Source organism: Solanum pennellii, chromosome 8, assembly GCF_001406875.1.
Source record: "Solanum pennellii chromosome 8, SPENNV200".
In the NCBI taxonomy this organism is placed as follows: Eukaryota; Viridiplantae; Streptophyta; class Magnoliopsida; order Solanales; family Solanaceae; genus Solanum; species Solanum pennellii.
The window spans coordinates 53,767,429-53,779,787 of record NC_028644.1 but is presented as its reverse complement, the minus strand read 5'-3'; the positions used below and the strand labels follow the sequence as shown (position 1 = coordinate 53,779,787).

The window sequence follows — 12,359 nt, the reverse complement described above, 5'->3', positions numbered from 1 at the left end:
AAGAGTGTCAGACTGCTTTTGATGCTATCAAGAACTATTTTTCCAATCCACATGTGTTGGTTCCTCCACGAGAAGGGAGTCCATTGTTATTGTATTTGTCCGTCAAAGATAACGCATTCGGATGCGTGCTTGGGCAGCACGACGAAACAAGAAAGAAGGAGCGAGCCATTTATTATATAACCAAGTAGTTCACACCATACGAGTCTCGTTATACTCTTTTGGAGAGAACATGTTGTGATTTGACTTGGATCGCTCAGAATTGTAGACATTATTTGTCTTCTTATACAACATACCTTATTTCCATGATGGACCCATTGAAGTATATCTTCCAGAAAGCGATGCCGATTGGAAAGTTAGCCAAATGACAGATGCTTTTGAGTGAATTTAATATTATGTATGTGACCCAGAAGGCGATAAAAGTACAGGCTTTGGCTGATTATCTTGCAGAAAATCCTGTCAATGAAGAATATGAACCGCTCAAGACTTATTTTCACGATGAAGAAGTATCGTTTCTGGGTGAGGATATTTCTGAAACTTACCCTGGTTGGAGGCTATTCTTCGATGGGGCGGAAAATCATAAAGGAAGAGGTATTGGAGCAGTTTTAGTGTCATAATCTGGTCAACACTATCCTATGGCAGCTAAGCTCCAGTTTAATTGCACGAACAACATGGACAAATATGAAGCTTGTATCCTCGGTTTGAAGATGGCCATTAACATGAATGTCCACAAGCTGTTTGTTATTGCAGATTTAGATTTATTAATTCATCAGGTTCAAGGAGAATGGGCCGTGAAGAACCCGAAGATCACACCGTATGTGCAATATATACGGAAGTTGTGCAGAAGATTATGTATGATTGAGTTCAAACATACTCCTAGAACATAGAATGAGTTGGCTGATGCTCTTTCCACCATTGCCTCAATGATTAAATATCCAGATACTGATTATATTCATCATCTGGATATAGAGTTGAAAGAACATCCGTTCCATTGTTCCCACGTTGAAGCAGAACCAGGCGGTTTGCCATGGTATTTTGATATAAAGAAGTATTTGGAGTCTGGGATTTATCCTTAAGATGCCACATCCAACCAGAAAAAGTAGATACTCTGTATGATCCTCAACTTCTTTCTAAGTGGAGAAGTTCTTTATAGGAGGACCCCAAATTTAGATCTTCTCAGATGTGTCGATGTTATTGAAGCTACGAAGCTTATCCGAGCAGATACATGCTGGAGTTTGCGACATGTATATGAATGGACTAACTTTGGCAATGAAAATCCTTCGAGCCGGTTATTTCTGGGTGACTATGGAGAATGATTGTTGCAAGTTTGTGCGGAAATGTCATAAATGTCAAGTGCAAGGTGATTTGATCCGAGTGCCGCCTCATGAACTTAATGCTATGAGTTCACCTTGGCCATTTGTAGCTTGGGGTATGGATGTCATCGGTCCGATAGATTCATCCGCTTCTAATGGACATAAATTTATTTTGGTTGCTATTGATTACTTTACCAAGTGGGTGGAAGCAACTTCGTACAAGTCAGTGACCAAGAAAGTTGTAGCTGATTTTGTTTGCAACAATTTGATATGCAGATTTGGAGTGCCAAAATTCATCATTACTTATAAGGGTGCAAATCTCAACAGTCACTTGATGAGAGATATATGTGAGCAGTTTAAGATTACTCATCGAATCTCAACTGCTTATCGTCGTCAATGAATGGAGCTGTAGAGGCCTCCAACAAGAACATCAAGAAGATCCTGAGGAAAATGATTGACAATCACCGAGGTTGGCATGAAATGTTGCCATATGCTATATTGGGTTATCGAACGACCATCAGAACATTGATTGGAGCTACTCCATACTTGCTAGTGTACGGATTAGAAGCAGTCATACCTGCTGAAGTTGAGATACCATACTTGAGAATCATCCAAGAAGTTGAGTTGAGTAAAGCTATGGGGTAGCAAGCGGATTGACCAGTTAACTTTGATTGATGAGAAGAGAATGGTTGCCATTGGTCATGATCAACTATATCGACAAAGAATGATTCGTGCTTTTCACAAGAGAGTAAGAGCCAGAATTTTTGAAATCGATCAGTTGGTCCTTAAGCGCATTTTTCCTCATTAGGACGAGTATAAAGGAAAATTTGCACTGAATTGGCAAGGGCCTTACATGGTTCACAAAGTATTATCTGGAGGTTCCTTGGTGCTATCGGAGATTGATGACACCGCATGGCCGAAATCGATCAACTTAGATGCTGTCAAGAGATATTACGTGTCAAACTTCAGTGTGTATTTCCATAATTTCTTTGTAATCGTTCTATTTTTTTGTATTTACTTTGTTTAAAATTTTATCCCTTTTGTAATGAGCTACGTCTAACCTGAATTCTCAAGAATGAGATACGTAAGCGGCCTATTTCGACCTCGGTTACCCCATTTATCCCTTTTAACATTTTTTTTGTATTTGAACTACGTTCGACCTGAATTCTCAAGAACAAGATACGTAAGCGGCCTATGTTGGCCTCGGTCGGTGTCTTTGTAAATTCCTTATTGTTGTTAACCTTTGAGGGGAAATACGTTTGACCTCATTCCTGCCTTAATAGGATACGTGTGCGCCACATGGGTTCGGTCATATTTCCCGTAAGATTTCTATTTCTCTTTACAATAGAAATTGGGACAGAATTTTTGAGAGGGACTAAAAAATTCTCGAGAAGAAGATGTTTCTCCTCAACAAGTCGAGGCTGAAGTTATTATGAGACTTGCAACTGGGACAGAATTTTTGAGAAGATCTCAAAAATTCTGTGATTTACTCACCGACAGTTAAGGATAAGCCAAGACAGTTAACTGGAGGCAGAAATTTTGAGGATTACCTCCAAATTTCAACTAGGGTTTATCGACAGTCTAGATTGACTGTGAATACTCCCCAAAGAATAATCAGATAGACCTCTAAGCATCAAACTCAAAGAAGTTCGCTAAGCCTGACGTGACATGATACTTGGCAATAATTTTTTTTAAAAAATGCTACTTCAAAAAAAAATTGTTCTTAAAATTTTCCCTTTTTATTTCATTTATTTCGGCATAAAATATTCTGTCTCATCCATCAAGAGTCGGGGGATCAGAAAAATCAACCGGAGATAGCAGGATAGGGAGCAGACAAATGAAGAATCAATACAAATCAGTTCGTTTTAAAACTAATGATTTTTTCTGTGGACGTAGGTTTATAGTTTTTTTGAAATCAGCAAATTCTTCCAATCGATGAATACGGAGAAGTCAAGGGGGTCGAAGAGCTCTCTAAATTTATAATTTTTCTGTGGATACAGGAAATATTTTATATTGCTTATATCGAAGAGTGGGGAGTGATAACATTGTTGTTTCATTCAATTCCCAACAACGAAGTCTATGATAAAGATATAACAGTGTTCAAAGATGAAACAAATAAAAACTCGAGAAAGACGTTTTACAACTTTTCGTCAATGGCATCATCTACATCATATTATCAGACGTGATAGTATTACCACTACGAGGGGCCATTTTATTTGTATTGTCAATTGAGACATAGACCACCCGGATGGTCATTTTATTTGTATTGTAGATGGTGATGATACACTACCCGGAGAGTCATTTTACCGTATCGTCATTTGAGACGATGTCATTATCCAGAAGGCACCAGAAGATCATTATGTGGCTCGATTGAAGCACTACCATCATCTGGCACCAAAGATACTAATGCATTGTGGGAAAATATTCATGCCCCACAGAAAAGCATGCATTGTGAGTTAACATTCATGCATAGCGGGAAGATGTTCATGCCCCGCAAAAAATCAGGCATCGTGGGAAGATATTCATGCCCCACAGAAAGTCATGCCTCGCATAAAATCATGCATCGCAAGTTGATATTCGTGCATCACGGAAGATATTCATGCATCACGAGAAAATATTCATGCATTGTGGAAAATCATACATCGAGAAGATATTGATACATCGCGAGTTGATATTCATGCATCAAGAAGATGTTCATGCATCGTGGGAAGATATTCATGCCCCGCAGAAAATCATGCATTGTGGGAAATCATGCATCGCGATTCAATATTTATGCATCGCGAGTTGATATTCATGCATCGAGAAGATGTTCATGCATCGCGGGAATATATTCATGCCCTGCAGAAAATCATGCATCGTGGGAAGATATTCATGCCCCGCAGAAAATCATGCATCGCGGAGAATCATGCATCGCGAGAAAATCATGCATCGCGGAGAATCATCATCGCGAAAAAATGTTCATGCATTGCGGAAAATCATGTATCACGAGTAAATATTCATGCATCGTGGAAGATCATGCATTGCGGGAAAATATTCATGCCTCACAAGAAATCACACATCGCGGGAAGATATTCATGCCCCGTAAGAAATCACGCATCGTGGGAAGATATTCATACCCTACAGAAAATCATGCATCGAAGAAAGTCATGCATCGCGAGTTGATATTCATGCATTGCGGAAAATCATGCCTTGCGGAGAAGAAGTCATGCATTGCAAAAGAAATTCATGCATTGCGGAGAAAAAGTCATGCACTGCAAAAAAAGTCATGTATTGCGGAAAAAAAATGATGCACTGCAAGAAAAGAAAATCGTACATCCCAAGAGAAATATTTACTCATCATAAGAAGTCAGAACAATCACATCCTTTTATTTTGACAAGATTAAAATTCAAGAGAATCATCAAAGACGACATGAAGAGAAGTACCAGCATACTGCATCAGATTATATTGCAGAGATGAGACATGAGCTCTATTTGCCTTATGTCAAACCGATCGAGGTGACATCAAATGAAAAGGAGAAAAACTAAGTGTCAACACGGCAAAAGACACTATATTCCATTTGAATTGCATTTTTATGCTAATGAATTTTATCTCAGTCTTTGTCGAGAGCATCTGAAAGGATGAATTCTCCAAAAAAAGCTACAGGTGTGGGCGACATCAAAATAAATGCAGCACAACGTGGAACTCTATCTTAGCAGTGAACTGGGACATAGTCCAAAGAGGAGTGTCAAACTCTTAGGATGCGAGCAGAAGAGAGACTTCCACCACAATCAAATCGCACCCCTATCATAAGGCATGTGGGTTTTTCTTTCGCTTTGTCAGTTTCAATTCGCATCTGGAAATGTTGGTATCTACCGGAAGCAACTTTCCAATTCGAGTGACAAGGCGACAAGAACTTTGGAAATTATGATCGTGTAAGATCTTAATTATGGGTGTGAAGTGCACCACATTCATGGATAAGATGTTACAAGCCTCTTTTTCATACTCGACGTAGTTTGTCACTTGCCCAGAACCAAAGGTTATCTAGCATGATAGATTTCCTTTTCAACCGATAGAGTCGAACTACAAACAACCTGATTCTTAACGTTTAAGGATATGTAGGCGAGCTCTATAATGAAAACTCAGCTGTATTCCAACATCCTCTTTAAATCCTATTTTTGAGTATTTCGATCCCTTCATAATTCGGTATCGGGATGGCCTTGAACACTTTCAAAATTGTTCATTAAATCAAGCGTATTGAACTACAAGTGGCCTGAATTCTCATATAGCCTAAGATATGTAGAAAACCCATTTCTGGGGTTCAACCATAATTCTTAAAGACCATACCAAAAGCCTTTTCTAGAGGATGTGATCGGCCAAAATTGGATTAGCCAAGTTCATTTTCCTCGCATTTCTTGCATCAATCCAAGTAAAATGAGGGACAGTTGTTGACACCTAATTTTGACCCCCCCCCCCGATGTAAATTAATTGACGAGCTTCTTAATTTTCAAACGATTTGAAATAATTAGATATTATAATGTTTGAAATATTTTTCAAATTTTTTTAAATTAATCTTTTAACTATTTTCATAATTTTAGGTTATATACATACATACATACATACATATATATATATANATATATATATATATATATATATATATATATATATATATACATATATATATTAAATATTAGTATATTTTATGATAATTCAAAAATTGTCTCAAAAAGATTTAATTTTGTTTAAATATTTTACTAATTAGTTTAGTTATATATTAGTTTATATTTTCGGATTCAGTTTATTTTATAACTAAGTCGATTATTTTGATTCGTTAAAATTGAAGAGCTTACTAATTAACTTACTAGAATTCGTCTTATTTATTTGTTTTAATAGAATTTGCCTAGTGAATCTAGTGGATCTATCAATCTTAAGGCCAAATCCTTGGCCTTTTTCCAAATATTTCAGCAACACATTAACAGATAGCTCATAGAAGAACATTTCTTTCAGCCCAATTCATCATCCCAATCCATTTTTTTCCCCATCCCAATTTCATAAGACCAAATAGCCCAACTACCCAGCCCAAATCCTTTCCAAAGAGGGAAAATCCAGAAGCTCCCAACGTTCATAAACGCCAAATACACAGCAACCAAACGGAAGTGCTAATGGCGTGAGAGTAAAACAAAGCAGCGATACGCGTGAGCACCACTACCTAACCCCGTACGCGCCTCATCGTTTTCACGTGAGGGAAAAGCAACGACAAATAGATGGCGTCTTCCTACAAACGATGTTTGCTCGATTCAACCTCTTCACGGAAGAGACGGCAATAGACGGAAAGCATCGAGGCGTAGAAAACAGTTGTCTTCTTCCTCCCGTCCCTCTCATTGCGTACAATCTTCAACGGCTCTGAGGCACACATTGTCGTCCTTGAACGCAGTAGATCGCTCCACGTCGGCATTCAAGAAAAAATAATTGATCCCAATCGTCCATTCCACCTGCCATTTTCGGAATAAGGTTGAAGGTTGGGGTGTTCGTCCAAAATGGTAAAAGATTTTTTTTTTTTTGAATTTGAATTCAAGGGAGTAGGCCTTTGATTTGGATTTTTCATCCTTCCGTCCAAAAGTTTGAAACACTAATCTCTCCCCTATATATATTCTCTTTTTGCTCACAGTAAGGTTTTCTTTTTGGGGGGGTGAAAAAATTGAGAAGAGACTTTGGTTGATGTTTTTTGTTTAGAGACCTCTGGAAAACTGAAAGGGAATTTTCGCTTTCGATATTCGAACTTGGAAGTCTTCTATCGGGAGCAAGGTTTTGGTCAAAATATAATATATTGGAGAATAGTGGAGAGTCAGAGATTTTAGTTCTAGTAAGATCATACAAAAGGAAAAAAGGAATCGCTGGGTTACGCCCTTCATTTCGAGTTCGGTGTTGAAGTCGCCTCTGCTTGTCTTGCCTCTTTTTCGCTGCTCCGAGAAAGGTAAACCCGAATCCTTTTACTGCTTCATTCTTGTGTTTGATTGATATTATGTGTGTAGATTTTCGCGTATTGAAGTCATGTATGCTCGTGATTTTGACTTCACTGTATGTTGGTTTCCTTATGGTTTTTTCTTCTGTTTTTTTTGGTAAATAAAGAAAACTGAAAGAGAAATAGGAGCATGTGTTGGGTTCTCAAGATACATAGTCGTTCATTGTTTCTTTCTCGCTTACTCAATGCTAAGTTCAAATGTTTGAATCGAATGCGTAAATATTTTTTTTATTCTCAGAAGCAATGATCGAAAGGTTCGGGTCAGTTTGAGTTTAATATGGGTTATTAAATTGATTCGTTCAAGTTTGAGTATTTTTTGTAAATCTTTTGTGATGTAAGATTCAAAATGCGTATTTCGTTATCGTCTTGTATTTTTTTTACCTTCAAGCATTTCCCTCTTAATATTCTATTGGTATCACTCGGTTTTAAATAGATGCAGAATTATAGCGGGTTGTCGTATTTGTTTGTTTTATGCTTGGGGACCTCTCTTTTGATTGTGTGGCTTCAATCTGGGTTTTGTTCTATTTCGTCTTTCGAAGTAGCTTAGTTCCCCTCTTTGTGATTTTCATGACTAGTTAGTTCGAAGTATTGGCCTATAACTTGTTATTCTTTTTACTTTCCAGTTGCTAAGTCATTGTTGTTTTAGATGTAAGCATGACTTTTTTTCCGGTATCCCCCTCTCATTTATCTGCATCTATCTTCGCTTATATCTGAGGATATTTTTTTTTATCTTATTTGGTCAGTTGGTTAGCTGGCCTACTCCCGTATAACTGAAATCTTCCGATTGATAAATGGGTGTATTACTGCCTTTGCATAAGTTTTGCTTTCCCTTAAAAAAAAGGGAAGAAAGAAAGCTTAATCACACTAGCCTCGATAGTTTGCTTCTCTTTTGTTTACTGATAATCGCTTCCTTGTCACTATAATTAGGCTTAAGTCTATTCCATTTGGTCCACCTAATGGTTTAGCTATCATCGCCTTTGGTGTTTTTTTTAATAAATCACATCGAGACTAGTAATCTACTCGTAAAGTTCACATATCCCATCGTGTGAGTTCGAAACCTTTTATCCTTGTCAAGACCTCCTTTTTTTGTGTTCTTGAGTTTGTTTCGTAAAGTTGAAGTGCTTATAATGCTAGTATATGGCATCTAAGTTTCATTTTTCTTTATGTATTTTATCATGAATAGAAATAGCAATTGGAAGTAGCTTAGTAATTTATCCATTTGCAAGTAGAGCAATTCAGGTTGCATTATCCCTTAATTTGATAAAATACTTGCAGAGATTGTTGTACATATACATATGTTTGCATTCTTCTAAGCTTTTGTCAAATAAGTATGCCTAAATGGCCATCTGCTTGTGACCTTTATCCTTATTTTTTTTTAATATATATTATGATTCTATGTCTTACTCCCTCGGCTAATATAATTATTTTATTGCATGTGAAACTCCTCTCGAGTCCATTTTGGGACTCCCTCTTCATCCTTGCATCCTTCGTTTGAGCCACGAAGGCTTGAACCATTATATCTGAGCCGTTCAGCCCCCCTTAAAAATGGCGCACAAGTTGAAACCAGCAATATGTTTGCTGGGAATTAAGTTTACAAGTCTCCAAAGGCTTAAAACAGATGTATATACTGGCTGTATAAACTAATATAAGGTTGAGATATATGACATAGAGGTGAAAAAATGTGAAAGCACATGCCAAATGCAGGAGATAAAAAATTTGACGAAATTCAAGTTTCGAAAGATCCAAATTGATGGAATACAACCCTATATACCATGATATACGCAAAACGTATACACATATTTTGAAAGGAAAATATGGCCAAGAGGCCCAACAGGTCAAATATTGGGCAAGATTCATTTTTGGGCCATTTTAGATTTAGGACAGGTTGTTAAGATTTGGGCCAAAGGCCCAAATTTGATACTCTATTCCTTGCTTACTCATATTGTATTATTTTGACTATTTTTAGTCTTATTAACCCCTTCATGTCACTCCCCCTTGTGTGTGTGTGCGCGAGTGTGCGCGTGTGCGTGTGCGTGTGCGTGTGTGTGTATATTATGATAAATAAACATTTATTTTTACAAGTCACTTAGCTTTTATTGTATTTTTAGTCTTATTAACCCCCTTCATGTCACTCCCCCTTATAAATGATTTCCCTCCCTAAAAACAAAAAAAAAAAGAATTTAATTCAACAATAATAAATAAAAAATGAATTATTAATAAAGTCTCCTTACTTGGTTAAAAATTTAAAAATTATTAAAAAGTCATTTTAGTCAAATCGCCGGTCAACCGCGAGTTAGCGGGCATTTCGAGGGCCAACCACTTTCTCGGAATGTACATTTGAACTTCCAACCCTTTTCAATCGATTTTTATCTGTTTTAAATCTTTTGCAAAATAATTGTAAGTTCTTCTTGATTTTTACTAAAAATCAAGTGGCGACTCTGTAATTCGAAAAGTCGATTTCTCTTAAATCATAAGATTAATTGATTTTTTTCGAAACTTAGTCATTTTTTAATTCCCTATATTTTTTTCCGTAAAAGACACACTTTCCCACCCAAGTATTGAGAGAGTTCGGATATAACCTTGACATCATTGTAGAAGACTGCAAAGTCGTTGTCTATCATGTGGATTCGCTCGAAGTTCTATCTAACTTGTGGATTCACTTGAATGTATTTGCTCACGCTTCAAGAGGTAATTGTTCAATTAGATTTCAGCAAGTTTATGTATTCTAGCATATGATTGTATGTGTTATAGCATAAATAATTATTTGGTTATCTATTATTCATGTATGAAGTATGATACTGGTGTGCTTCCGCCATACATATAGTTTTTCAACCGAAAATACTATCATAAATTTTTCCGGTATTGAGTTTAGAATTATGCGAAATCTTTTAATAAAAAAAATAGGTAACAAATAACAAAAAGATTCCTCTTTCAATATTTTTCAACAATATTTATCTATGCACAATATTGATTGAAATTTCAATATGTGCATTTGAAATAATTAAATTAAAAATTTAATAAAGTTTCTGTATCAGATGTTTAAAATATTTATTTCTATAAAATAATCTTAATATTAAAAGAACATTGACACTTTCCAATGTCTTTTTTTTTTGTAAATTTGGCTTTAAAAAACACTTTTTAAAGAAAATTAGCCAAACACAAATTATTTATCAAAACAGTTAATGTTTTCAAATCAATTTGCTAAACACAAATATGTTTTTTTAAAGGAATTTTTTTTTGAAAAGTTATTTTAAAAAGTGCATTTAAAAATAGGTAATTTTTAGCAGTAATACCAAACAAGCTAGTTGACTTAGGACAAGGATAATTTTTGAGCAAGAAATATAACAAATAGTATGTAAAATCAACTTATTTCAAATAGTTCAACAATATTTTTAGAACTTTTTCCCTTTTTGCTTTTTCATCATCCATCAATTTTTATTAAATTGAAACGATTTATATAAATTTTATTTATGCTATCAAATTACATTAAACAGTAAGAAAGATAACTACATAAAATCAGTCGAATGTCAATTTAATACTAATAAGAAACTTTAGATAATATGTTAATATTAGTATTAACAACAGGGGCGGATCTAGGGTTATGAGTGAGGTTCCACGACACCAAGTGATCACGGCATATATATATATATATATATATATATATATATATATGTATGTATGTATGTATATATGTATGTATGTATGTATGTATGTATGTATGTATAAGAAACTGATCATATATTAGACTTGTCATCCACCAATTAAAATCGTGAATGGTATCGCTGTTGAAAGGTCAAATGCTTCAAGTATTTTTTTTTCCCCATCAGATCTTCCTTATATGCTACTTATTTACTTAAATTTTTAATTGATAATTTTTTTCTTTAATTAATTAAAACTATTTTATTCTATTTTTCTTCATCAAGTATTAATCTCTTGATACGGATCAAGTATTAATCTCTTGATACGGAGTATTGTGTATGTCCTATATCAATTAGTAAGTACTAAATTTTAAACGTTATATAAATATTGGTAAGAGTATAATTGAAAATAGTTTTTTTTTGACAGAAAAAATAAGCTCTAAAATGATGGATATTAATGTGTTAGAATTTTTTAATTTAAAGGTTCTTTCGATTTTTAAGTCGTGCTAAGTGAAGATTTTCTCAACTATATGAGTATATAGTTGTAACAATGTATAGAGACAATGAAATATGAATATAATAAGGTAACATTATTAGATGATTTAAACAGATCTGGATTTTAAACATGAGAATTATTCCTTCTTCTTTTTTCAAAGTTTTAGAGAAAATCTCTTATTCCTAACAACAAACAAAAACTAAATTGCTTGGGTTTTTTTTATTATCAAAATATCTAAAAGAAAACATTATTAAATATATTATAAAGAAAACTCAGAATATTATAAAATAAGAAGAAGATAAGAAGTATTAGATAAAGGAGAGAAATTTTCTTATTCAAGTGTGTCTCCAAATGGTGAGTGATTCTCTATGTATAGTGTTGACATATCACTCCAAAAGTCATCTAATTAATAGATACATAGTTATCTTGGAAGTTCTTAGCACCTTGGAAGCACCTATACATGAATCCATTTAATAGTGGATAAATCTAATGGATAATCGACATATACTATACAATGGATTTACAACACTCCCCCTTGGATATCCATAGATTATGTGCCTCGTTAAAACCTTACTAGGAAAAATTCAGTGGGAAAAAGCCTAGTGAAGGAAAACAGTACACATATCTCATAATACGCTTTGAATGTTGCCTCGTTAAAAACCTTACCAGAAAAACCCAACTTGGGACAAAACCATAGTTAAGGAAAGAGTACAACGCGTATTTTACTCCCCCTGATGAAAACTGTACTTGATATCTCGGAGACGACACATTCCAATCTTGTATCTCAACTTCTCAAACGTTGATATTGGCGATGCCTTAGTGAATAAATCAGCAAGATTATCACTTGAACGAATTTGTTGAACTTCTATCTCACCATTTTGTTGAAGATCATGCGTGAAAAAGAACTTTGGTC

The 12,359-nt window shown here is 35.0% G+C and overlaps 1 protein-coding gene and 1 long non-coding RNA gene across 2 annotated transcripts; both read left to right on the top strand.

Moving 5' to 3' along the window:
- The first annotated feature begins 392 nt into the window (after positions 1-392).
- On the top strand, positions 393-1,710 carry LOC107027703. Its single transcript, XM_015228795.1, has 3 exons — positions 393-588; positions 640-811; positions 1,587-1,710. The coding sequence occupies exons 1-3, from the start codon at positions 393-395 to the stop codon at positions 1,708-1,710; spliced, it is 492 nt and encodes a 163-aa protein (XP_015084281.1).
- A 4,609-nt stretch (positions 1,711-6,319) lies between these two features.
- LOC114078269 lies at positions 6,320-9,397 on the top strand. The gene is made up of 2 exons (XR_003579842.1): positions 6,320-6,830; positions 6,959-9,397. It is a non-coding gene; the product is annotated as an uncharacterized LOC114078269 (long non-coding RNA).
- Positions 9,398-12,359: the final 2,962 nt, after the last annotated feature.